The 25,477-nt window shown below is 60.6% G+C and overlaps 2 protein-coding genes and 2 long non-coding RNA genes across 5 annotated transcripts; 2 read left to right on the top strand and 2 right to left on the bottom strand.

Annotated features, from left to right (window-relative positions):
- Positions 1–327: 327 nt before the first annotated feature.
- On the top strand, positions 328–14,542 carry ITGA3 (integrin subunit alpha 3). Of its 2 annotated transcripts, XM_084496439.1 has the most exons (26): positions 329–595; positions 5,354–5,475; positions 5,579–5,661; positions 6,361–6,610; positions 6,892–6,975; positions 7,290–7,497; positions 7,752–7,945; positions 8,289–8,377; positions 8,526–8,662; positions 8,754–8,840; positions 8,938–9,005; positions 9,262–9,398; positions 9,547–9,693; positions 9,776–9,873; positions 9,998–10,163; positions 10,263–10,334; positions 10,443–10,522; positions 10,805–10,882; positions 10,988–11,090; positions 11,174–11,344; positions 11,448–11,561; positions 12,372–12,485; positions 12,600–12,698; positions 12,797–12,922; positions 13,187–13,378; positions 13,707–13,798. In XM_084496439.1, exons 1-25 carry the CDS (start codon positions 426–428, stop codon positions 13,295–13,297), a joined length of 3,108 nt encoding a protein of 1,035 aa, XP_084352565.1. In that variant the 5' UTR covers positions 329–425; the 3' UTR covers positions 13,298–13,378; positions 13,707–13,798. The 2 variants fall into 2 exon arrangements, with proteins under 2 accessions (XP_084352564.1, XP_084352565.1); XM_084496438.1 differs by lacking the exon at positions 13,187–13,378 and having other exon boundaries at positions 328–595; positions 13,707–14,542.
- Positions 14,543–15,339: 797 nt separating this feature from the next.
- On the bottom strand, positions 15,340–17,219 carry LOC311422917. Its single transcript, XR_014685530.1, has 3 exons — positions 17,088–17,219; positions 16,608–16,793; positions 15,340–16,241 (listed from the first exon to the last, which is right to left on the bottom strand). It is a non-coding gene; the product is annotated as an uncharacterized lncRNA (long non-coding RNA).
- A 1,434-nt stretch (positions 17,220–18,653) lies between these two features.
- On the top strand, positions 18,654–21,264 carry LOC311422918. The gene is made up of 3 exons (XR_014685531.1): positions 18,654–18,683; positions 19,616–20,929; positions 21,130–21,264. It is a non-coding gene; the product is annotated as an uncharacterized lncRNA (long non-coding RNA).
- On the bottom strand, positions 21,215–23,428 carry RPL23 (ribosomal protein L23). The gene is made up of 5 exons (XM_084496437.1): positions 23,278–23,428; positions 22,959–23,042; positions 22,565–22,693; positions 21,513–21,626; positions 21,215–21,342 (listed from the first exon to the last, which is right to left on the bottom strand). Exons 1-5 carry the CDS (start codon positions 23,288–23,290, stop codon positions 21,260–21,262), a joined length of 423 nt encoding a protein of 140 aa, XP_084352563.1. The 5' UTR covers positions 23,291–23,428; the 3' UTR covers positions 21,215–21,259.
- Positions 23,429–25,477: the final 2,049 nt, after the last annotated feature.

Here is a 25,477-nt window from a genome sequence, read left to right as displayed (position 1 = left end):
CCCCTTGCACACGCGTGTGCACACCCAGGTGCACTCCAGCACCCCCCCCCTTTGCACACCCCCTTGCACACCCAGGTGCGCGCCCTCCCCACCCCCCCCGGCGCCCCGCCCCGTGCCCGCGCGCCCCACCCTCGCGCATGCGCCGTGCCCCTCCCGCAGGTACCGGGAGGAGGAGGAGGAGGAGGAGGAGGGGGGCGCGCGGCCCCTTTAAGGGGAGCGCCCGGAAGGGCGCGCGCGCGCGCCCCTCCTGACCACGCCCCCGCCCTGCCCCGCCCCGCGCGCCCGCAGCGCACCGGCACCGTGCGCGGCGGCGGCGGGAGCGGGGGGTCGGGGTCCGGGGGGTCGCGGGTTCGAATCCCGGGGCCGCTTCCTAATTTTTTTTCTTTTTTTTTCATTTTTTTTATTTTTTTGGGGGGTGGGGGGCCATGGCGCGGCCCCCCGGGGTGCTGGTGCTGGGCGCCCTGCTGCTCCCCGCCGCCGCCGCCTTTAACCTCGACACCGTTTTCCCGGTGCTGAAGGAGGGCGCCGCCCGCAGCGGCTTCTTCGGCTTCTCCGTGGCGCTGCACCGGCAGAGCGAGCGGCAGGAGCGGTACCTGTGAGTGGGGGGGGGGGCACCCGGGGGGGGGCAGCTCTCTATGGGGGGGGGTAGGGGTGGGGGTCTGGGGGGGTGTGGGGGGGTTGGGGTGCACCTGGGGGAGGTCCCCGGGGGGGTTTTGGGGAGTCCCGGGGGGGTGGGGGAGGTGTTGGGGGGGGGCTAGGTGCGAAGGGGGGGGGGAAGGGGGAGTGGGGTGCAGAGATTTTGGGGTCTGGGGGGGGTTTGGGGGGGTTTGGGGGAGGGTTCAGGTGTTGGGGGGGGCAGAGCGTTGAGATCAGGGGAAGTTGGGAGGGGTGGGGGGACTTAAAATGTACCCCCCCCCCCCCCCCCAAAAAAAAAAAGGGGTTTGTCTGCCCCCCCCCGTGGCTTTGTGCTCGTTAGGGTGGGGGTGTCCCGGTCCCACCAGCACCCTGGGGTGCTGAGCACCCGCTGCTGCCCCATCCCGGTGCTATGGGGCAGGGACTGCCCCCTCCCCAACCCTACCTGCGGCCCCCCCCTTGACCCCCCCCACCCCATAGGGAGCAGCACCGGGTCCCATCCCGCTGTAGGAACCCACAAGCTGCAATTCCCCATAGCTCAGCCCCCAGCAGCCCCCTTTTATCCAATGCACCCCAAACAAACACTAAATGCGACCCCAAACCCTAACCCTAAATTCCAAACCCGTCCCCAAACCCTAACCCTAAAACCCCAAACCCGTCCCCAAATCCCTCCTGCTGGCAGCCCCCTTGCTGCAGGCATTTGGGGGCAGGCAGCCAGCGTGGTTTGGGTTTTCCTCGCCCGGGGGCACCCATGGGGTGGCACCCAGGGGCTCCCTGTACCCTATAATATTTTTTTTGGGGTGGGGGGACACCGGTGGCAGAGCAGCTGGGGCGCGTGCTCCGCATGCCAGGGATGCATTTAGGCTCTTACCCGCTGTAGGGTGGCCCTGTTGCTGTCCTGGGGGAACGGGACAGGTGGGGGTCCCTGGGGGGGGGTCCCCAAAAGTGAGGTGGGGGGGGACTTGGGGGCAGAGCGGCTTCGTGCGAAGTCGGTGGCTGCCGCTTTGACCCCAACGGGGTCCCTCATCTTGGGTCTGGAGCCCATTTTTGGGGTCCCCCAAGGTTTGGGGGGTGAAATCCTAATGTGGGGGGGGTGCTTTGAAGCCCTGGGGGGGGGGGGGGGGTTTGCCACCCCCCTTGGGAGCGAGGAGGGGGCTGCGGGATGCCGGGCGCGCGTCTCCGCTTCCCCGCGGCGTTCGGGGCGAGTGCGGGCAGGTTTTGGGGAGGAAACCTACAGAAACCTACAACTTGAGCGAAATACCCCAAACCTGAGAACCACCCCCTGAGAGCTCGGGGGGGGGGGGGGTGCCACCTTCCTGCTGCCCCCCCCCCCCCTCCAGCAGGATCCGACCTTTGCTCGGCGTGGTTGGGGTGACAGCGGGGTGACAGCCACCCCCTTCCTCCTGGGGTGTCTGCGGTGTGTGTGGGGGGGGCACAGCCCTTTATTAGGGTGGGGGGCACCCCAAACCCCCCCCCCCCAGGTACCGGGTAGCACCGGGGCGTTGGCTCCCCGGCCGTGCCCTTTGCTGGCTCCAAAGTGCAGGTGTGTGCAGGGTGGGGACAGGAAGGGGGGGGGACGACGCTTCCTGCCCCATTCCCCCCCCCCCACAGCAAAATTTCGGGGTGCTCTGCCCCCCCGTCATCCCCTTCAGCAGACCCCCACTGATCCTTAGGGGACCCTATATTGGGAGGGGGGGCGGCCAGGGGGGACCCCCGCGGTGTCCCCATACCCACAGAGGTGGCTGAGGGGGGGGGGGGTTGATCCTTGTGCCCCCCCCCCCGGCTGAGGTTTGTTTGCTCCTGGGGCCAGGTGGAGGCGTTATCAGCGATAACCGCACAGCTCCCTCGTTAGCGGGGTTAATTAACACAGCTCCCTCGTTAGCACAGCTCACACGGCTCGGAGTGGGGGGGGGGCCTGAACCACACGGGGAAACTGAGGCACGGAGAAAGGGGGGGGGGGGGATAAGGTAGCCCCTCCATTTGCCCCCCCCCCCGTGCCTCAGTTTCCCTCCTGAGGGAGTGGGGGGGGGGGGGGCAGAGCCTCCAGCAGCAGCTCCCAGCTGGCAGCCGGGGGGGGGGGTGGAAATTCTCCAATTTTTTAATTTTTTAATTTTTTAATTTTTTAATTTTTTAATTTTTTAATTTTTTAATTTTTTAATTTTTTAATTTTTTAATTTTTTAATTTTTTAATTTTTTAATTTTTTAATTTTTAAATTTTTAAATTTTTTATTTTTTTATTTTTTTATTTTTTTAATTTTATTTTTTTATATTTTTTTAATTTTTTTTTTATTTTATTTTTTTAATTTTTTTTTTTCCTCCCCCCCCCCCTCCTCCAACCCGCCCCCCCCCACACCAGCCGGGGCCTGTCGGGAGCTGCCGGGGGCTGCGGCGCCTTGGCAGGGGCTGAAGCCGCTGCCCCCCCCCCCCCCCCTCGCCCGCCTCCTCTGTGCTGCCTGCATCAGCAGATTTGGCTGAGCAGGGCTTTTTTTTTGGGGGGGGGGGGGGGGGACACTGGGGGGGGTTTAAAAGCCCCCCCCCTCCTTCCTGATGCTCCCGTAACAGCACCGGAGGTGGGGATGGGGTGATGGGGGGGGGGGATTTGGGGCTGGCCTGGAGTAGCAAGGCTTTTGGGGGGGGTATGGAGGGGTATATGGCACATAGCCAGCTTTTTTTTTTTGGGGGGGGGAAAAGGGGGGAGCTGAGCCTTTTGGGGCCGAGCTCAGCCCCATATGGCTCCGATCCCCCCCCCGGGGTGTTGGTGCTGTGGTGTGGGGTCCGAAGGGGCCCCCCCTTCATTTGCCAGGGCGGATTAGGAGGGGGCACGGCCTCCAGCATTCCTCCATCCCCCCCCCCCCCCCCCCGGCAATTCCCCCCCCCCCCCGAGCTTGCTCCATGGGCTGGAAAGGACGAGCACGAGGCCTTGGCTCAGCCCCATCCCGGCCCCCGCTTGGGCTGGGACCCCCCCTTTTTTTTTTTTTTTCTTTATTTTTACTTGGGCTGCTGCCACAACCAGCCCCGTGCCCCCCCCTCCCCTTTTTTTTTTAGGGGGGGGGGCTCCAAAGCCCTCAGCATCCTCAGCCCCCCCCAGCTCTGAGCATTTCCCTGGCGGCTGCAGGGGAGCCTGGGCTGGAGGCAGGGGGCTGGCATTTTGCCCCCCCCTTTTTTTTTTTTCTTTTTTTTTTTTTTTTTGGGATGGGGGGGGTGTCAGTGCCCCCCCAGGAGGGGCACGGTGCTGGCAGGAGCCTCCTGGGCTCCCTGACTCACAGCCCTGAGTCACTTCCTCGGAGGTGAGCAGCGGGCAGAGGTGCCCTCCTGTTATTTCAACCCCCCCCTTCCCAAAATAATGGGGGGGGCAGAAATGAGGGCTCCAAGCTCCTTAAAACACCCCCCCACCCTCTGTGTCCCCAGGGGACGGAGCATCCCAGGAAGGATGCTCAGCCCCCCAGCCCCATTTCCATCCCTTTTTTTTTGGGGATTCTGCAGCTGAGCAGCTTCCCCCCCCCATTTTTTTTTTTTTTTTTTTTTTTTAATTTTTTTTTATTCCCCCCCCCGATCCCACTGGCTCGGTGCCTGTCCCGGCGTGCCGGGGCCGGGGCCGCCTGGGGCCCCGCATTCCTCCTGCGCTTGGGCTTTGACTCAGCCCGGACGCGCCCGCGCTGCCGGCTGCGGTGCCAGCTTTTTTTGGGGGGGGGCCACGTGCCCCTTTTCCTGTCCCCCCCACCCCCAAAAAAAAAAAAAATTATATAAAAATTAAAAATTCATCCCCATCTGCTCAGGATGGCCATTGGGGGGGGGGGGGGATGCTGAGAACGGCCCGGCTCGGTGCACCGGTGCCCCCATGGGATGCGCTGGGTACCTGGGCACCGCTGTCTGTCCCCCCCCCTCGTGGATATGTCCCCCCCCCCCACCATGGGCTCAGGGACACCGTTTCCTGCCCTGGCACCCACGGCCGTGCCTCCTCCTCGCCATTGTCCTCGGGACTTCCCGGCGGAAAGGCCTGGCCTTTCCGCAGCCCCCCCCCCCCGTCCTCCTGCTGTCCCCCAAGTCCCCCCCCCCGGTACCCCCGTGTCCCCCCTCCCTAGGCACTGATGGGCTTGGGGGGCCCTTTTATTCTGCATTATTATTAACCACACATCATCCATCCTGTGGCATGCCAATGTGCCCCCCCCCCCGGCGTGGCACCGCAGTGGGGGGGCTGAGTCACCCCAAAAGCACCCCCCAGGACCCCCGCTTGGGATGGGACAAGTTCAGGCTCGTGCAAGCAAGGGCTGGGCTTGGGGAGCTTTGTGGGGGGGTTGTGTGTGGTGGTGTCCCCCCCCCCTCCCCGGCTGGGCTGTGTTTATCGCAGCATTCCTGGGCTGGCAGTGCCGGGGGGGGGGCGCGGCGAGGCTGTCGGATGGGACGCAGCTGTGGTGCTGTGGCTGAGAGGGGGGGGGGCTGCGGCTGTTTACCCAAATGGGGCCCCCCCTTGGCTTCCCCCTTTCCTAAGGGGTTGTCTGCCAGGCTGGGGGGGCCGCAAGCTGTTCCCCCGTATGCTGAGGGGGGGGGGGTCAGATGGGAATTTGGGGGCGCAAAGGAGGGTGCCCTGCGTTCCCGCGTCCTCTTTGTTCCCAAACTTTGGGGTTTTCGGTGCCCCCTGCTCCATTTGGGTTGCGCTGCCCCCTGCCCTGTTACCACCTCCAGCCCCCCCCAAACCCCCTGCTGTGCCCCCCCCCCCCAGGTTGCTGGTCGGGGCTCCCCGAGACGAGGACCCCCAGAACGGCACCAGGACGGGCGCCGTCTACGCCTGCCCCCTCTCTGCCTCCACCGGCGACTGCCAGCGGCTCGACATCGAGCTCAAGAGTGCGTGAGCGCCCCAAAACCACCCCGGGACACCCCCCTAAAGCCTCCCTTTCCCCGGGGGGGGGTCCCCCACTTTTTATTACGCTGATTTTCCCTCGGCCAGGTGAGCCGGACAAGTACATCATCGAGGACATGTGGCTGGGGGTGACGGTGGCCAGCCAGCGGCAGCCGGCGGGGAGGGTGCTGGTGAGTGCACCCCATTTCCCCCCCCCCCCAAAAAAAAAATAAAATGATGTGCACCCCCATTTCCCTGCACATATGAACTCAGTTCCAGCCCCGTGCTGGGAAATGGGTACAACTGGGGGGTGGTTGTGGGGGGGGGAGCAAGAGCTGGGGGCCCCCGGGAGCTGGTGGGGTGCCCGTTGGGTATATTGGGGTGCATTGGGATTTTTTTTGGGGGGGGGAGGTTGTGGGGCTGGGACTACAGCTCCCAGCATGCAGTGCAGTAGAAGGGGGCTTGGGGGCAGGCTGCTTGCTGTGGCAGAGCGTGCTGGGAGTTGTAGTGTTGGGGGGGGGGGATTCCTGCATCCCAAACCATGTCCCCCCCCTGCTGGAACAAGAGATGCTGCAGAACCCCGCTGCGGGGGCTCCCCATCACCTCCCCCCATCCCCCTGGTTTGGGTGCCAGCACCCAGCCCCCCGTCCCCTTGGGGTGCACCGGGCTGATGCTCACCCCCAGGATTTAGGGGAGGGGGGGCAGCAGCTGGGTGCTCCCCCCACCACCCTCCCCATCCTTCTGCCATGGCGCACCGCGAGCACCGCGCTGCCCATACATCCATCCCTATATCAACACCCCACGACCCTATACCAAACCAGGACACCCCCCCAAAGCTTGGGGAGGAACCCCGGACCCCCCCAGGCTCATTTTTAGGGTTATCCCTACAGGCTTGCGCCCACCGCTACACCCGGGTGCTGTGGTCGGGCAGCGAGGACCAGAGGCGCATGGTGGGGCGCTGCTACGTGCGGGGCAACGACCTGCGCCTCAACCTGAGTGACGAGTGGCAGACCTACCACAACGAGATGTGCAACTCCAACGTGGACGCGGAGGAGACGGGCATGTGCCAGATGGGCGCCAGCGCCGGCTTCACCTCCAACATCGTTTATTTCGGGGCGCCCGGCGCCTACAACTGGCAAGGTGCACGGGGCTGGGGGATGGAAAGGGCGTGCGAGGATCTCCTCGTGCTTTTCCCGTGAGCGCATTCCCTGGGGGGCTGAGCGTGCACATCCTCGTGCAAAATTGCACGCGTGTGCAATTGCACGTGCTTGTGCAAGGTGCATCGTGTGCGTGTCTCTGCACCGCTGCACAGAAGCATCTCCACGCGCGTTTGCACGCGCGCACGGCCGTGCACGCGCTCGCTCGCGGGCGTGCGAGGGGAGAGGGTGCCCCCTGATCGCCCCCACCCCGTCCCGTTGCAGGTACCAACTACATGCTGATGCGGGAGACGTGGGACCTGCACGACTTTTCCTACCCCAATGAGAAGAACGGCAACACCTACATAGGTGGGGGGCGGTGTGGGGGTCCCCTGGGTTCCTTGTGGGGCTGGAGAGGGTTTGGGGTTGAGGTTTGGTTTGCTTTGGGGTTGGGGTTTGGTTTGCTTTGGGGTTGAGGTTTGGTTTGGTTTGGGGTTGGGGTTTGGTTTGGCGCCTGGAGGAGGGGGGAATCGTGGGGGGTTCCTACAGCACCGTGGGGTCTAGGGGGGCTTGGAGACCCCAGGGATGGCGCGAGGGGGGCCGCGGTGGGGTGGGCATCACGGGGTTGGGGTGGGGAGGGCGTCTGGGATTTTGGGGTGGCCGACGACGGGTTTTGGCCGCAGGGTACACGGCGGAGGTGGGCAGCGGCGTGCTGCAGAAGGACGCGGTGACGGTGGTGGCGGGGGCCCCCCGGTACCAGCACACGGGCGCCGTGTACCTGCTGAGCACCAGCCCCCAGAACACGCTGGAGAGGAGCCTCGTGCTGCAGGGCCACCAGGTCGGCTCCTACTTCGGCAGCGCCGTGGCCCTGGCGGACCTCAATAACGACGGGTGAGACCTTCTGGGGGGTGGGGGGGCGTTTTGGGGTCCGTCTCAGGGCAGCCCCCAAGGATCTGAGGTGTTTCTGTAGCTCACGGTGTTGGGGGGTGCTGCTTTGGGTTCCTGAGTTTTGGGGTCTTTTTGGGGAGAGGCGTCTTGCTGCGGCTTCTGAACCCTTTTGGAGGGGGTTCTTCTTCACTGGGGGGGGGTGTTGGGGGTATAGGGGGGTGGCACCGTCCCGTATCCCAGTCCCTTTGTCCCCGCAGGTGGCAGGACCTGGTGGTGGGAGCCCCCTACTACTTCCAGCGCAAGGATGAGGTGGGGGGAGCCGTCTACGTCTACATGAACGAGGCGGGGGGCTTCCAGCCCAGCTACAGCCGGCAGCTCACCGGCCCCAGCTACTCCGCCTTCGGCTTCACCATCGCCAGCATCGGGGACATCAACCAGGACGGCTTCCAGGGTGAGGGGATGGGGGGGGCACCAGGCTGGGGGGGCGCTGGGGCTGCTTATGGGGACTTGCGGGGGTCCTGTGGTATGGGGAGGTCCCGCTTTGGGGGGTGATGAGGGAGGTTGGGGGGCTCTGGAGGGGTTGGGGGTGAGCAGAAGGGGATGGGGGCACTGTCTGTGGGTGGGGGTGTCTTGTGGTTTTTTTTTGGGGGGGGGGGAGGTTCTGCAGGGGCTGGGTGGGAATTGGGCATGGGGAGGGAATTAAAGAGGGGGGTGAGGAGGTGTCAATGTGCTTTGTGGCAGCCCCTACCCCATATCGGAGGGGCTGACCCCTCTTTCCTCCCCCCCCCCCCCAGACATCGCCGTGGGGGCTCCGTTCGAGGGGGTGGGCAAGGTCTACATCTACCACAGCAGCGCAGGGGGGCTGCGGCACAAACCCAGCCAGGTACGGACCCCCCCAAAAAAATAAAATAAAAAGGGAGCTCAAAGCTGCCTTTGAGCATCCCGTCCCCCAGGCTGGGACGCAGGGGGCTCGACCCCCAAATCCGTGGGGTTGATGGGGTGCCGGTGCCCCCCCCGGTTCCTTCCCCAAGGTGGTCAGCGGCTCGGACCTGGGCCCTGCCAGCATGAAAACCTTCGGGTACTCGCTCAGCGGGGGCATGGACGTGGACGGCAACTCCTACCCCGACCTCCTGGTGGGCAGCTTGGAGGAGAGGGTGGCCCTGCTCAGGTAGTAGGGGTGCAGGGTGGGGGGGGGGACCGGACAGGTACGGGAGCCAGCGATTTGGGATGCTCAAGCAGCCCCCTGCTCCCCCCCCCAGGGCTCGCCCCGTGCTCAACATCCTGGACAAAACCTTCACCGTCACCCCCAGCAAGGTGGATCCCGCCCGCTGCACACCCAGCTCCTGGTGAGCCCCCCCCCGGGCACGGCGGGCACCGGGGTGGTGGCACGGTGCCGGGGGGGGGCTCCGCTCATCCACCCCTTTTTTTCCCCCCCCACCCCAGCATCACGGTGACCGTCTGCTTCTCCTACAACCAGAGCGCCGGCAGCCCCGAGTACAAGGAGCAGATCAGTGAGTGCACGGGGGGGGTGCGCACGGGGGGGCACGCGTGTTTGTGCAAGGAGGTGTGCAGAAAAGGTGCCTGGAGGGGAGCGTGTGCACGCACGTGTATTTTGGGGAGGGGTTTTGGGTGTGTTGCACGCACTAAAACACCCGTGCTGGTACGTGGGGGGGGCGCGCAGGGGGTGTGCGTGCACCCAGGGGTGGTGCTGGAGGCGTCGTGCGCGTGCAAGGGGGCACCCACGGCTCGGCTCCGCTCCCCTCGCAGCCCTGGAGTACGTCCTGGAGGCGGACAAGGAGCGGCACCCGCCCAGGGTGAGGTTTTTGGGGACGTCCTCGGCCACCTACCGCGGCGTCTTCGCCATGCCCGACACCCGCTGCGAATCCAAGGAGCTGCTGCTGCTGGTGAGCGCGCGGGCAGGAGCCAGAGGGGACGGGGGGGAGCAGGAGGGGAGGAGAGGTGGAAATGTGTTGGCCGTGGGGTTTTTAGGGTCTCACGGCGGGGCTTTGCTGCGATTTGTTGACCCCCCCCGCCCCGTCCCTCTCCCTGCAGGAGAATATCCGGGACAAGCTGCACCCCATCGTGCTCTCCATGAACTACTCGCTGGTGGAGAAGCCCAGGGAATTCAAGCTGGGTCCCCACTCCCTCGACGCCTTCCCAGTCCTCAACCAGGACCAGTCCCACGAGAACGAGACCAAGGTGGGCTGCCCGCGCCCACCGGGCTACGGGGACGGGACCAGGGGGGCACAGGGCGTGACATGAGGATGTCCCCATCCCCCAGATCGAGTTCCAGAAGGAGTGTGGCTCCGACAACAAGTGCTACAGCAACCTGCAGCTGCAGAGCGCCTTCGTCAACGAGCAGAATCAGTCCCTGCCCAGGTGAGCACCGGGGTCCCAGCACCAATCCTGGACCGTGCCGGGTTCCCCGTCCCACCTGGGATGTTTTTGGGGGGGTTGGTGGCCCCCACCCCGTGTGTGTGCCTACTGGGTTTGGTGTCCGCAGGCTGAACGGGACGCAGGTGCTGCAGTACAGCCGGGACCTGCGCAAGCTCCACCTGGGCGTGAACATCACCAACGTGCCCACCACCGACTCCAACGGCGAGGACGCCCACGAAGCCCAGCTCAACGTCACCGTGCCCCCCAACCTGCTCTTCTCCTCCGTCCGCCCGGTACGGGGCCGTCCTCGCATCCTGGGGGGGGAAAAAGCTCAAGGGTTTTGGGTCTGGGGGGGTCCTGAGCCTGTTTTTGTGTTTTTTTTTCCTCCGCAGAGCGGTGCCTGCACCTCCGTGGAGGAGACGGTGCTGTGCGAGCTGGGCAACCCCTTCAAGAAGAACCAGAGGGTGAGCGTCCCCCCCACCTTGTATCCCACCCCCCCAAACCTCTCCAAACCCGGGCTGGGGTCTTTGGGGGGGGTCCTCGTGGCTGCTCCACGGCCCTGGGTGTTGCAGGTGGAGCTGCTCATCACCTTCGAGGTGAACAGCATGGCGCTGGACACGAGGGAGGTGCTGGTCTGGCTCGACCTCTCCACGTGAGTGTCTGTGGGGTGAGAGGGGAGGAAAGGTGCTGGGGGGGCAGGGGGGGCTTCTCCTGGGCTTGGTGGAGACCCCCCCCCGTGGTGGATGGCCCTGGAAAAAGGAGCTGGGAGGGATGGGGGGAGCTTCTCCTGGGCTTGGCGGCACCGGTGTCGTGGCGTCAGCGCTCCGGGAAGGGGTTTGGGGTGGCTCTTTGGGCAGGATGGGGAACCCCAAATCTGGGGGCATTGCAGGGGGGGCTCCCCACACTGCTGACCCCCCCGGCACGGTGTTGGCAGGCAGAGCACCCAGGACGACCTGCAGCCCGTGCTGGCCAAGCTGCTGGTGGATTACAGCATCCAGTCCTCGCTGACCGTGTGAGCGCAGCCCCCCCTTGTCCCCCCCACCTCATCCCCATCCCAAATCCACCCCGGGGTGCTCCCTCACACCCCCCATGTGTCTTCCCCCCCCCGTGTCCCCAGAGCCCCCTCGCACGCCCAGTCGCACTTCAGCGGGGTGGTGGTGGGCGAGTCGGCGATGCGCAGCGAGCAGGACGTGGGCAGCGCCCTCGCCTTCGACTTCCAGGTGAGATTTTGGGGGGAAAAACGCACGTTTTGGGTCGGGTGGATGGAACAGCTCCATCCCCCGGTGCCACCCGTGCCCCGCAGGTGTCCACCAAGGGCGAGGCGCTGGGCGATTTGGGCACCATCCTGCTGGGTTTCGAGTGGCCCTACGAGGTCCCCAACGGGAAGTGGCTCCTGTACCCCACCGAGATCCTCACCGACGGCAACGGCTCCTGCCGGCCCCCCGGGGGGGTCATCAACCCCCTCAACCTCACGGTCGGTGGCCTCATCCCACCCCTCGGCCCCCCTCCCGGATGGAGATGTCAAAGCGGGCTCTGATGCAGGGGGTTTGTGGGGTTTTTTTGGGGGTTTTGTGCAGCTGCTGGAGGACGGGACCCCCCCGCGGCGCAGGCGGGAGCTGGGGGCGGCCGAGCCCGTGGAGCCCCCCCTGACGCTGGCCACAGCCAAGAAGGCAAAGTCGGAGGTGCTGCTGGTGAGCGGGGGCTGCGGGGGGGCTGTGGGTGTAGGGGAAGGGGGGGCGTGCTCTGGGTGCAGCTGGGTGGTGATCCCAAACTGGGTGTGCACGTGGTGACCCCAAACCACATTCGTGTGTGTGTAGTGACCCCAAACTGTGCACGTGGTGACCCCAATCTGCACATGTGTGCATGCAGTGACCCCAAACTGCACGCGTGTGCGTACAGTGACCCCAAATTGCACGTATGGTGACCCCAAAGTGCACGTGTGTGCATGTAGTGACCCCAAACTGTTCGCAGGCTGACCTCAAACTGCATGTGTGCTGACCCCAAACCACACGTGTGCCTGCTGTAACCCCAAACTGTGCATGTGCAGTGACCCCAAACTGCATGTGTGTGTATGGTGACCCCAAACTGTGCACACAGTGACCCCAAACTGCACGTGTGTATGTACAGTGACCCCAAATTCTGCATGTGGTGACCCCAAACTGCATGTGTGGTGACCCCAAACTGCGTATGTGTGTGTACAGGGACCCTAAATTGTGCACGTGGTGACCCCAAACTGCATGTGCTTGTGCATGGTGACCCCAAACGGCATGTGTGGTGACCCCAAACTGTGCATGTGTGCGTGTAGTAACCCCAAACTGCACACGGTGACCCCAAACTGGTGACCCCAAACCACACGTGTGTGCCTGCGGTGACCCCAAACTGTGCACAGCGCCCACCCTGCCGCAGTCCCACCCACCTCCCCCATACCCACTTGGGGTCTGTGGCACCGTGCCCCCCGCTGAGCACCCCTGTGTCCCCCCCATATCCCCCCCCAACCCCAGAGCTGCTCCCAGGGCACCGCTCGCTGCGTCTGGTTCGAGTGCCCCCTGCTCGCCCCCCAGCGCCCCACCACCTTCCGCGTGCGCGCCCGGGTGTGGAACAGCACCTTCATCGAGGTCAGTGCCCCCCCCCCCAGCCCCCCAGCACCGAGTCCTCGGGGTTTTCAACCCCCTGGCACCATCCCCTGCCCTAATTCCCCCCAAAAAAAAATCCTTGCACCCCCCCCTCAGGATTACAGCGACTTCGACCGGGTGAAGGTGGACGGCACGGCCACGCTCTTCCTCCGCACGCACGTCCCCAGCATCAGCATGAAAAACCACACGGTGCGGGTGAGTCCTCGCCCTGGGGGGGGTACTGGGAGCACTGGGAGCTTCCCCCCACCCCGCCCCAATTGAGTTTTGGGTTTTTTTTGGGGGGTTTCTCCCAGTTTTCCGTGGACGTGGACTCGGAGCTGACGGAGGAGCAGCCGGCTGAGATCGCGCTCTGGCTGGTGCTGGTGGCCGTGGCGGCCGGGCTGCTGCTGCTGGGGCTGATCATCCTGCTGCTGTGGAAGGTGAGGGGGGGCGCACCCGGGACCCCCCCCCCCTTTTTATAGGGGGGGTTGGAGGAGCCGTGCATCACCCCCGTGGCTTCATCTCGCGGGACGGACCCGTGCGAGCTGCTCCCACCACCAAATATTCGGGGAGCCGAAATCACCCGGTGCCGCGGCACCCCCTTGGTCTTTTTATTTTTGGGGTGGGGGGGCTACCTGGGTGTGTGTGGCCCCCCCCCTTGGGGTCTGCGGGTGCCCTGAGCCGTGTCGCCCTCCTCCCCGCAGTGCGGTTTCTTCCGTCGGGCCAGCACGCGGGCCATGTACGAAGCCAAGGGCCAGAAGGCGGAGATGCGGATCCAGCCGTCGGAAACCGAGCGGCTGACGGATGACTACTAGCCCGGGGGGGGGGGGAGCCACCCCGCTGCGCCCCCCCCCCCTTCCCCCGTCACCCCCCCCAGCACCCGCGCTGCCCGCCCGGTAATGCCCCCGCACCCCCGGGGTGGCTGCGGCCATCCTCCTCTTCCTCTTCTTCCTCATCTTCCTCCTCTTCTCCAGCTTCTCCGCTCTTCCCTGCAGGGCGCGGAGGGGGGGGCTTTGAGGGTGGGGGGGCTCCGTGCAGCCCCCCCAGAACCCCCCCAAATCTTCCCCCCCTCCAGCACTGGAGGCTGGGGGCTCCGCTCTGCCTCCGCAGCCTCTCTCCGCCGTCTCCTCTCCCTCTTCCAGCCCCTTTCCCCCCCCCAAATTTATTTTTTAATATTTTTTTTATATTTTTTTAATATATTTTTTTAAATTCCCCCCCCCTCAGTGCGACTTCTTCCAGCGGACTCGCTACTACCGGGTGATGCCCAAGTACCACGCCGTGAGGATCCGGCAGGAGCAGCACCGCCACCACCCCCCCGCCCCCGGCCTCCTGGCCCCCCCCCGCCCCAAAAAGCACTGGGTGACCAACTGGCAGGAGCCAGACAAGTACTACTGACCCCCCCCCTCCCAAATTTTACTCCCCCCCCAGGTCTTGGGGAGTGCCAGGACTTCTTGGGTTTACTTTGCACAAGCCCCTCGCTCCCTGTTTCGCCCCCCCCGGCGCTGGCTTTGCACGCTTTGGGGGGGGGACACACACAACAACCCCCCCAAGTGAAATCTGCCCCCCCCACACCACATCCTCCCCCCACTGAGTGCCTTCTGCCCCTGGGGGCCTGTGCAGACACTCCTCCCCCCCCCATGGGTCTCCAGCTGGGGGCACGTCCTTGCCCCCCCCCCCCAAAATTCTTCTTTTGCGCTGTGCCCCCCCCCAGCTTTGTGCTCTGTGGGGCTGGGGGGGCTCGTGCCTTCTCCCCCTGCCTCAAGCAGTCCTGGGGGGGGGCTCACTCTGCACCTTCACCCCCCCCTTTTCTGCCTTTTCCTGCTGGGGAGGTGCTGCCCCCCCCTCAGTTGTAGCCCCCCGGAGGGGGGGTTCCTCTGTGTCCCCCCCCCCAGTGGATGGAGCTGGGGTTAAGTTATTCCGTGTCTCTTGTGCGTGTTGAGCCCCGGAACGGGGTTGGTACTGGGGGCTGGGGGGGCTCTGTGACCCCCTCCCAGCCCAAAAATGTTTCCCCCCTCCCCCCCTTGGTGGGGCCCAATAAAGCCTCGCTCTGGGATTTGTAACCTCGTGTCTGGCCCGTGGGGGGGGGACAGAGAAGTTTGGGGTGGTGGGAAAAGGGAGAGGGAGGGGGAGATGCTCTTTTGGGAAATTGGGGGGTGGCAGGGGGCTTCTGGGGTAAAAGTATAGGGAATGGGGAAAAAGGAGGCCCAGGGGAAAAATGGTCCCAATGAAGTGGGGGGGTGTCAATGCCCTAGGTGGGGTTATGGGGGGGGCTCCTCCCAGGTTGGGATTATTTGGGGGTGGGGGGGGGGTTTGCTCCTGTTTGGGTTATTTGGGGCATTTCCCCCCACCACACTTTGGGGTTGGTGGAGGGGATTCCCCCGCTTTGGGGTCAGGGGGTGGGGGCTCCTCCCAGGTTGCAGTTATTGGGGGGGGGTTTCCCCTGAGTGGGTTTATGGGGGGGCTCCCCCTGCTTGGGGTTATGGGGACAGGCGGCTTCTATGGGCTGCCAGCGAGGATTTACTGCCTGCAAAAACCCGAAACACACGGGGCACAGCCTGGGAGAAACATTAAAAGGCACACGGGGGGAGTGGAGGTTTCTATAGGGACAAAAAAGGGGGAAAAAAGTCAGTTTTCTTCCTGGTAAAAGCACACAGAGTGGTTCCTGAAATGGGAAGCATAAGAAGGTCTCTTCCTATTCTGCCTGCGAAGAAGAAAGGTTGGAAAAGGAAGTAAAGAGAGGGGGCACCTGGAGTTGAACCAGGGACCTCTTGATCTGCAGTCAAATGCTCTGCCACTGAGCTATACCCCCTTGGGTTTGCAACCAGAAAGGTGCAGGAAGAAAAATACAGAGCCCAAATTTTATGCCCACTGGGTAGATTTTCTTATTTATTTGACAGCCTCCTTCGTATTAAAATGTACACCAAAGCGTATTCAGAGCATCAAGACAGGAGACAAAGCGTGGAAGCACTGAGGTCTCTGGGCTGATCAAAACCACGACTCCTACAGCCCAGAAGGCAGCATCGTGCCTTTGCTTGGTCACTGACACACATACAAATTGGGCTGAGTTTTTAGATTAATTTGGGGTTTGGGTCTTGGGTTTGGTTCAGAGACCACCCCTTTGGCCACGCAGCAGCACAAAGGATCTAAAGATGAGGCAAACGCCTCGTCCTTTTTCCTGAAAAAAGCACAGTCCTTAGGGGGCACCTGGAGTTGAACCAGGGACCTCTTGATCTGCAGTCAAATGCTCTGCCACTGAGCTATACCCCCTGAAACACCCCTTTCATGAGGTGGTTTTAAAAGCACACCCAGTGTCTGACCACGGGTTAAGATTGATTAACTTGGCGGCAGCCTGGACAGGGCAATGGATGTAATTTCTGCAAAGAGTTACTACAGAAAATCACAAACTTACACAAAAACAGTGCAGAGCTACTCAGAGCAGAAGCCCTGAGCTTTCCTGGGCCAAAAGCAGGCTGAGAAAGACAAGAAAAAGAGGGGGCACCTGGAGTTGAACCAGGGACCTCTTGATCTGCAGTCAAATGCTCTACCACTGAGCTATACCCCCTGCAGCAGCCTCCTCCAAGGCTGGTAGTTTTCTGCTCATTCCAAACAATTCCAGCACGATTTAGTGAAGTACTCCCAGCACTAAAAACACTGAAGGAAATACCTCTCTGCTCACAACCTTCATGGTGCCGCTCCTCTTTCTCTCAGCAATCTTCTTCTTCATGCCTGGCTACCTCCACGTCTGCCAGAGGACGTTCCCTGCAGTGAGTCCAGGGGAAAGCAGTCAACTGAGAAGCCCCAGATGGACCTTTTGGGGGCAAAAAGAGGAGGAAAAGGGGAGGGGGCACCCGGATTTGAACCGGGGACCTCTTGATCTGCAGTCAAATGCTCTACCCCTGAGCTATACCCCCACCTGGGCAACACCTGCTGCATTCCAGGCCTTGTGCTCACAGCACCTGCGGCACGGCTCCCGCAGGAATTCTCTCTCCTTGGCCTCCTCACAGCCTCACCAGCCCCAGGCCTCGCTCACAGGCTCCTGGGGGACACGCCAACCACTCCCCACTCTGCTTTCCCTTACAGCACCTCATAACAGGGGAGAAAAACACACCACCTGGAAGCACCCACCTCAGGAGGCCTCCGAAGGCGCTCGGCCGTGCCCCTGTGTGCTCAGGGCCTCACCCAAACCTGGCAGGGAGCAGCTCCGGTGCTGCCCGCGGCCTCGCTGCCTTCCTCACTGACTGTCCAGAGGCTGTAGGGCAGGGAGACGCCGACACCCGGAGCCTCGCCGCCGCCTTCCAGCCGGGCCGGGCCCTGTGAGGACGAGCACAAACGTTTTATTTAGCACCGGGCAGACATCAAAGGCTGCAGGGTAAAATAATTCACCCCAGAGGTAACGCGCCACAGGCAGGGAGCACCGGGGCGTGTAATTAAGGTAATGAAGCCAAGGGATAATTAATTATAAGCGGGGATAACGAGCTGTAGGTGCGGAGACCGAGCTGTGCCCGCCCCCACCCCACAGGCCCACGCAGCCGGTGCCGGGCCCACCTCACCCAACACCCGTTAACGGCCGGGCCCCCCCCCCAGCCCCGCTCCAGAGCCCGGTACCGGCCGGATCCCACCCGAAAGAGGCTCCTGAGGCAGGTAAGGGGGCGGTTGACGGTTACCGGAGCCCGGTACCGGGTCACGGTCCCGGCCCTCAGGGCGCAGCCCCCGGCCCCGACCTCCATCCCCGGCCCCGACCTCCGCCCCCTCTCCTCACCGCCGCGTGATGACGTCACTTCCGCCGCGCCGCCAAGATGGCGGGAGGAGGCGGGTGGCGGAGCAGGGGCCGCTGCCCCCCCCTCACGGCTCCCGTTCCCCCCCCCAAGGGAAGAAACCCAAAATCTTTCCGAGCAGCACCGCAGGTAAATAAAGGGGCGCCCCCACAGAACCGAGACACACGGGGAGCCGCCTGCCCGCAGCACCGAGCACCGGAGAAGGCCCCCGACCCCCCCCCCCGGGGTGGGTTCCGCCCATGGTGGGCCTCGAACCGGGGTCCTTTGGGCTCCCAGCCCCGCGCCCTGCCCCGGAGCCACGCGCGGCCCCCCAAGGCGCGGCCGCAGCCCCGGGGCGTGGCGCAGGGGGAGCGCGGCCGCCCGCGGGGCCCGAGGGGCCGGGTTCGAGACCCCCGCGGGGAGGCAGCGCCCGGCTGTGGCTGCTCCCTTTTCGGATCAGTTCTGGGCTGATTCCTGCAGCACCGACCCCATTTTCCTGCAATAAACGCTGCAGGGGAGGTCCAGATTTTTAAAAAAGACCCCGTGGTTGGTGTGTACTCCATCCTTAAAGGCAGTTACTGGGGCAGGAAAGCCTGGAATTGCATCCCACCGCTGCAAAAGCACCTTGTTGGCTTTTCCATGCCTTCTTCAGCAAAAACAAAGGGAAAAAAGTCAGTTTTCTTCCTGGTAAAAGGACATGGAGTGGTTTCTAGCATGGGAAGCGTAAGAAGGTCTCTCCCTATTCTGCCTGCAAAGAAGAAAGGTTGGAAAAGGAGGTAAAGAGAGGGGGCACCTGGAGTTGAACCAGGGACCTCTTGATCTGCAGTCAAATGCTCTGCCACTGAGCTATACCCCCTTGGCTTCGTATCTGCCTGGGGAGCGGAAAAAAAGGAGCTAATTCCATGGCACAGGCACTTCGTGTACCCCTTTGCTTTCTCACAGACAAGGGTATTGATTTGGGCCATACATTTTCTGGCTGTTTTTCATGTCTTAAATATGCAAGTTCAGAGCCCACTCCTCTGGGCAATGCAGCAACACACAGCTTCTAAAAGTGGGGAGTTCACCTCATTTTTTCCTTAAAAAAGGAAAAAAGCACCATTGCAAGGGGGCACCTGGAGTTGAACCAGGGACCTCTTGATCTGCAGTCAAATGCTCTACCACTGAGCTATACCCCCTTGGCTTCACACCCAGACAAGGAGCAGAAAAAAAACACAAATACAGAGGTCTGTATAGTTTCTGCTGCCTTTTTGTGTGCCAGGCTCCTTTGGACCTTACCATACCTGATAAAGCGAGTTCAGTCAGAATCACAGATGAACACAGTGTACTTACACAGCCCTGAGCTGCCAAAAGTTTCCTCCTTGATCAGAACAACAACTCCCAGGGTTCAGCAGCCACCAGCTTTGGGTAGTCACCACCAAGGAGAGGGACCTGGGCCACGCATCTTCAGGTGAGTGCTGGGTGTCTTGGATATGCAAGTTCAGAGACCAGCCCTTTGGGCAAAGCGTAAGGAAGTTAAAGGTGATGAAAACACATTTATTTTCATGAAAAAAGGGGGCACCTGGAGTTGAACCAGGGACCTCTTGATCTGCAGTCAAATGCTCTACCACTGAGCTATACCCCCTCCCTCTGGCTGGCTGCACACACAAATAAAACACCAGTTTAAACCAAGTTCTTCCCCTATTTTTCTACCTGTCCCCAGTAGGAATCAAATGCAGCAAATCCTGCTGTGGGAGATTTTAATCCAAGCTTAAAACATCACAGGGGCCAAGATACCGAGACCCCAACCTCCCTCAGAGGACACACTCTCTGGTTCTCTGTTCCCTACCAGGCAACCTCCCCAATCCCTCTCCAGTGACGCCTGCTTCCTCTTCTGATTTTACTCTGTGTTGGTTTACTGCTCTGTAACTTAGCAGAGAGAAGCACTGTCTCGTGGTTTTTAGTTTTGGCCACCATTCTAAGGTTTCTGTTAACGTGAAAAACAAGAAAGAGGAAGGTGAGCTCCTCTCCAAGACCTCGTGTTAGGTGGAGCCCTTCAGAGACCAGAAAAATCCCTACTGGAAAGACAATTCCAGAAATGTCCCCTAAACTGAGGCATTTTTCAGCATTCTGAGAAGATGAAACTGCAAACCTTCGCTTGTTACAGTTCTTGTGACCCCTTAAAAACTCTGAGGAGAGGGACACCCCCAGGGGGCACCTGGAGTTGAACCAGGGACCTCCTGATCTGCAGTCAAATGCTCTGCCACTGAGCTATACCCCCTGTGGCAGCCCCCTCCTGGATGGGATTTTTCTGCTCATTCCAACCAATTCCAGCACAATTCAGTGAAGTACTCCCAGCACAGAAAGCACCACTTAAGGATAAACTCATCTCTCTACTCACAGCATCCGTGGTGCCGGTCCTCTCCTCTCAGCAATCTTGGTGGCATCTGCCAGAGGACGTTCCCTGCAGAGAGCTCAGGGGAAAGCTGGCAACTGACAAACCCCAATTGGACCTTTTGGGGTCAAAAAGAGGAGAAAAAGGGGAGGGGGCACCCGGATTTGAACCGGGGACCTCTTGATCTGCAGTCAAATGCTCTACCCCTGAGCTATACCCCCACCTGGGTAATACCTGCCTGGGAAGCTCCTTGTGGCTGCAGTTGGGGCAGCCCTGCTGCATTCCAGAGTTTTTGTTTGCAGCACCTCCAGCGCGGCTCCTGCTGAATTCATCCTCCCCTTGGGCTCCCCGTGGACTTCCCTCTCTCCTTGGCCTCCTCCTGGCCTCGCACCACGCCTGCTCGCAGGCTCCTGGGGGACACGGACACACCGACCGCTTCCCACTCGGCTTTCCCTTACAGCAACCCCGTGACAGAGGAGGAAAACCCAACATTTGGGAGCACCCACCTCAGAAACGCAGCCTGTGTGTGCTCAGCGCCTGCCCTGCCAGCCGGGCACCCAAACCTCACAGGGAGGCTGCAGGAAAAGGAAATGCCAACACCTGGAGCCTCGCCTCCGCCTTCCAGCCGGGCAGTGTGCTACCTAGGAGAAAGTCTTGGTAAATCAGCCTGTTAAAAGATAGATTGAGGGAGAATGCTTGGATTTTAGTGCTTGTTTCTCAGCAGGTGCCTGCAGCTCTCCCCACGGCCTCACCAACAGCTCCAGCACCATCAGGGGAACTGAATGCTGTCACTTCCCAGCAGAAATGTCTAAAAACCTGCTTTTAGGCCACAAGATGTTGGCTTAAACACCACAAAACATCCAACCTCTTTTTTGCCACTTCCTCAAGCAAAGCATTTAGCTCCAAAAACACGCTCACAGCTCTTCAGCCAGAGAACATCCCAAGTTATTTCTTATTGCTGATGGAGCTCTTACAGCACCAGGCAACGCCCCACAACCCACGCTGAGCCCCTTTAGGTCCCCCCCAAACTGGCAGTGACCCCCCCAAGGCTGTTTCACCACTGGTCGAGGTTTTGAGGCACAAACTGCAGCCACGACCTCAGCCGGCAGCAGTGGGCTCGCTGTGTCCTTGCGCTGTCGTCAGCAAGGTCTGAGGAAGCGCTTCTCAGCCTGCTGGGCACAGTTTGACCTGAGCAGGAATTTTCCCCACACAGAATCAGACTTAAGCAGTTAAAACTGCCCATTCAGGAAGATTTCTTCCACCTGGTTTTTATAGAACAATTTCCAAATTGTTTTTCTGGAACAAATGGTTTTTATAGAACAGTTTCCAAAGGAGCTCTCTGTTTTTATCCATGTTGGATGAATTCAGTCGGTGCTGGGGGAGCTCTGTCCTTCCAGGGCAGGCACCCTCTGGATGCAGGAGTTCCAGTACACGACAACCCACCTCAAAAGAGGCTGAGCACCGGATCGTAACCCACCAGGCCCCCTCTCCTGCACGCAAAGTTGTGGAAAAGGCTCCCCAGACCTGCAGTAAGTTCGTTTTAACACCGTCACGCCCAGCATAGGAGTGCAGTTCGAGCTTAGCAATGGCAAGACAGACACTCTGCGTTTGGTACAAGTACTTTTATTTAATCTCTGCAAAGCTGAGCGCGTTCACGCAATGCTCCCTGCGTTGGAGGCTATCCTGGGCCACAGATCCGCGCACTCCTTAGCCACGGGGCCTGTGATTGCAGAACCTGGCGAGGAGAGAGAATAGACAGCGCGTTAGAGAGCCCTGCAGGGTGACGGTACAAGGGACATCCTGCCCCAACAGCAGGTCAGCCTGGCTGCGCTCTCAAATCTGAGGAGAATCCAGGACTTTCTGCCCAGGCTGGCCGAGCTCTGCCAGGAGGGCTCCCGGCCGTACCTTTCATCTCCCCTTTATTGTTTACGATCACTCCTGCGTTGTCCTCGAAGTACAGGAACACGCCGTCTTTCCTCCGGTAGGATTTCCGCTGCCGAATGACCACTGCTGGGTGCACTGCAGAGGGAAAGGGGCAGGAAACTCAGGACCCTGAGCACCCTGCTCAGCACCAGACACCCCAGAGGAGCAATTCTGCTGCAGCATTTAACCCCAAACATCCCCTATCTATGCTACCTCACCAGGGAGCTGAATTACAACATTGCCATCAGGGTAAACTTCTGATTTATTCTACCCAATTTCTTTTTTTTTTTAACCACCCTTGTAAGTAGCAGCATTTTTTCCACTCCGATCAGTTCTGATCAGCTGCAACAACTGCACATTTACAGAACTTGGGAAATCTGATATGAACTTCACCTCTTTGATAAGAGAGTACTCTGTCAACTCACTGGCTGTACTGGAATGAAGCTTCAAGTTCGTGTAGAGACACGGGTGTAAATGTCAGGGTTTTAGTCGTACCTCAGTTACAAAAGTGTCAGCTGCCATCATGTCTCACGTCCTATAGCCTGTGGTGTTTTCCTTGGTTCTAAGGGAAGCTATCTTGAAGACAACAGCATGCTTAAAGCTGACAACTGCATCTCTACTCCTAAAAGTCACTGTTTTTCACATTTCTTTCTAAGTCTGTCAATTTACAGACAATAGTCAGCAAGAAGCCTTTCCTTCCCCACCAGGACAGCAGCAAGCTCCCAGAGTTTGTCACACCACTGATTGAAATAAACAGCACGAGCTGCCACTTCACCCAAAAGCGATGCTTTTCTCTGCCCTTCCACGACAACTCACTGAGCCACTGGACGCAGACCCAACAAGTGCTTTTTAGAAGGGTGGAGCAAGCGCTCCGGACAGCGGGCACCTGCCTCCTGCAGCCGTGCAAGGCCAGGACTCCCAGTGCCCTGCAGGGGAAGGCCTGCAGCCCCCTGCTCACAGGGACGCCTCTCAGAGGTGCTGCAGCTCAGGCTGAGAAGCGCTCTGCAGGCACAGCCCCCGTTCTCCACACTCACCCTTCTTCCTCAGCTCTGGCTTGCCCTTCTTGACGGTCGCCATGACCATGTCACCCACGCCAGCCGCCGGCAGCCTGTTCAGGCGCCCCTTGATGCCCTTCACGGAGATGATGTACAGGTTCTTGGCGCCTGTGGAGAGAAAAGCTCAGCATCAACCACGCTGCACAGCACCACCTCCCCTGCAGCACCCTATCAAAACACCGACTGGAGCTCACAGCACCGGCTGCACCAAAGCAATGCCACTGCATGGCCCTCCCACAACGACTTAATTAAAACACAGCAAGACCCAGCGCTTAGGGGAGGGGGAGAACCGCGTTTTGGGCCCACACAGCCCCTCCCTGACCCCCAGTTCCCCTTCCCTGACCCCCCATCAGCAGGCCCAGGCCCCGCTCACCCGTGTTGTCCGCGCAGTTGATGACGGCGCCCACGGGCAGACCGAGGGAGATGCGGAACTTGGCTCCGGAGGAACCTCCGCGTCCTGCGGGCAGAGAACAGGCGTGAGGCCACCGCGGCCTACGCGGGGCCGCCGGGGCTCAGGCACCGGCTGCGGCCTCCTCCGGGATCCGAGCTCCCGGCCGCATCCCCGGGCCCAGCGGCGCTCCGGGATGGCTCCGGGATTCCCCCCGGGATCCCCCCGACCAGGCACCGGCCCCGGGAGCTACGGATGGGGGCGGATGGCGGCGGATGGGGCCCGGGCCCTGCTCCCGCCTCACCTCGCTTCGACATCTTGGCGCCGGAAGAGAGGGAGGCGCGCGGGGCACGCCGGGATATGGGGCGGCACCGCCCCCTCCTCCCGGGATCACGTGGAGGTGGAGTGTCACGTGGAGGGGGGGTGTCACGTGCAGGGTGCGGCACGTGGGCGCCCCCTAGAGGCGGCGGGCGGGGGCGCAGCGCCTGTACCGGGAGCACCGAGGCGGGGGGGGAGGGGGGGGATTTGGGGTGAAAATCCTTCTTTTTGTTTTTTTTTGTTGCTGAAAAAGGGGAAAAAAAAATAATAATAGAAAGAAAGGGGCTGTAAATAAATTAATTAACGGAGGGGATGCGAAAAGAGGGGGCACCCGGATTTGAACCGGGGACCTCTTGATCTGCAGTCAAATGCTCTGCCACTGAGCTATACCCCCGCGCTGCCCCTGCACTGCTCCGAGACCCTTTTACCCGTGGTTTAGGGGGGCAAAAATGGGGCAGGGGGGGTCCGGAATGGGGCAGGGGGGGTCCAGGGCTCCCCTGGGCAGCCCCCAGGGTTTGGTTTCCTCGGATTTTGCCCCCACGAGGATTTTCCAGCCCTGGCAGCTGTGCTAAACCCTGCACCGTTCGCCCACAGCACGAAGATTTGTGCCTGGGGGCGATGTGGAATTGATTTATTCGGGGGGTTTCACGTTTAATTTCGGGGGGGAGGCACAAGCCATGCAGCTCCCCGCGTTCCACCTCTCCCCAGTGCTCTGTGCAGGGCTGGGGACGCAGCCTGATGGCTTGAGAGGAAATAAGGGGAAATAATGCAGGTTTTAACAGCCATAAATTGGGCTGCTGATGGGAAAATCAAGGATTTTGGTGATGAGGGAGGTACCAAAGCATCGCCTGGGGTACCAGCACGAACATCCTGTGCTGCTCTGCGAGCCCAAAAAGCCATCGGCTCCCACCCACCACCAGAGCCACCCCACCAGGGCGAGCTGACGCATGGGGCCAGGCCGAGGGTGCCAGACGCAAGATGCAGCTCTGGAAAAAAAATAATAAATAAATAAAATAATCAAAGCTAAATCAAGCCGTAGGTGGGACAGCAGCCGGCAGAGCCACGTCCTCGGCTGCCCCGGGGAAGCAGCAGCTTCACCACGGGCAGGGTGAGGCCGAATTGTGGCGTGTGGGGCCGAATTGTGGCGTGTGGGGAGCAGGCCCTCCCAAAACCCTTGGGTGACGAGTGAGGTCTGTCACCCAGAGGCGTCTCCCGAGCCGAGAGAGCAAAAACCACCCACGGGGACGTCCCAGCAAGCTGGGTGCGCAGGAAAACGTGCTTTATTTTAAGGCGAGATGGCCCAGGAAAGGGTGGGAGGCCGGCTGGCGGGGGTGGGAAGTGCCGGGTGAGGTACGAGAAAGGGAAGGAGTGGGCGCCCTGCGAGAGGAGCGGGTGAGCTGCTTTTAAGTGAAGGAAACCAATTTGAAGCCGCATCCTGAAACGAAGAAGGGGGAAGAGAGCTGAGGGTTTGGTGTGGGTGTGCGTTATTAAAGGGCTCCTGCGGGGAGGTTTTGTGAGGTTCCTTCTTTGGAGATAGGCTCTGGGATGAGATAAGGGGGGGATCTGGGGTGCAGCTGTCCCCCGGGTGGGAGCAGGGACAGGAGCAGGGACAGCGACCTGCCCTGCCCTACCCTGCCCTGCCCTGCCCCGGCCTTTGGTTGTGGGGTCGGGATCTGAGGCTGCCGGCCTGGCCCCAAGCTCTGCAACGCACCCCAAGGAGGCACCCATGGGGGCCACATGGCTGCGCCCTGCGTGTCCGTGCTCGAAACGGTGAGAGGGAAAACGCGTGTGGGAGTGGAAGTAAAATGAAGTAAAAGGAAGTAAAATTAAAAACTAAAAAGAATTTTATAAAATAAAGTAAAATGAAGTAAAGTAAAATGAAGTAAAGTAAAATGAAGTAAAGTAAAATGAAGTAAAATTAAAAACTAAGAAGAATTTTTAAAAATGAAGTAAAGTGAAAAAATGAAGTGAAAATAAAATAAAATAAAATAAAATAAAGCAAAATAAAGCAAAATAAAGCAAAATAAAATAAAATAAAATAAAGCAAAATAAAGCAAAATAAAGCAAAATAAAGCAAAATAAAATAAAGCAAAATAAAATAAAGCAAAATAAAATAAAATAAAATAAAATAAAATAAAATAAAATAAAATAAAATAAAATAAAATAAAATAAAATAAAATAAAGCA

Source organism: Aythya ferina (genome assembly GCF_964211825.1).
Source record: "Aythya ferina genome assembly, chromosome: 23".
NCBI lineage: Eukaryota > Metazoa > Chordata > Aves > Anseriformes > Anatidae > Aythya > Aythya ferina.
Note: the sequence above shows the minus strand (reverse complement) of the source record. Positions and strands in the feature narration are given on the sequence as shown.

Coding starts and splice junctions, on each gene's coding strand:
- ITGA3 (XM_084496438.1), top strand. CDS start 426: ATGGCGCGGCCCCCCGGGGTGCTGGTGCTGGGCGCCCTGCTGCTCCCC. Junction 6,976..7,289: donor GAACGGCAACACCTACATAG/GTGGGGGGCGGT, acceptor TTTTGGCCGCAG/GGTACACGGCGGAGGTGGGC. Junction 9,006..9,261: donor CGAGTACAAGGAGCAGATCA/GTGAGTGCACGG, acceptor CTCCCCTCGCAG/CCCTGGAGTACGTCCTGGAG.
- RPL23 (XM_084496437.1), bottom strand. Junction 22,694..22,958: donor CAACTGCGCGGACAACACGG/GTGAGCGGGGCC, acceptor TTCTCTCCACAG/GCGCCAAGAACCTGTACATC. Junction 21,627..22,564: donor GCCAGAGCTGAGGAAGAAGG/GTGAGTGTGGAG, acceptor TTCCCTCTGCAG/TGCACCCAGCAGTGGTCATT.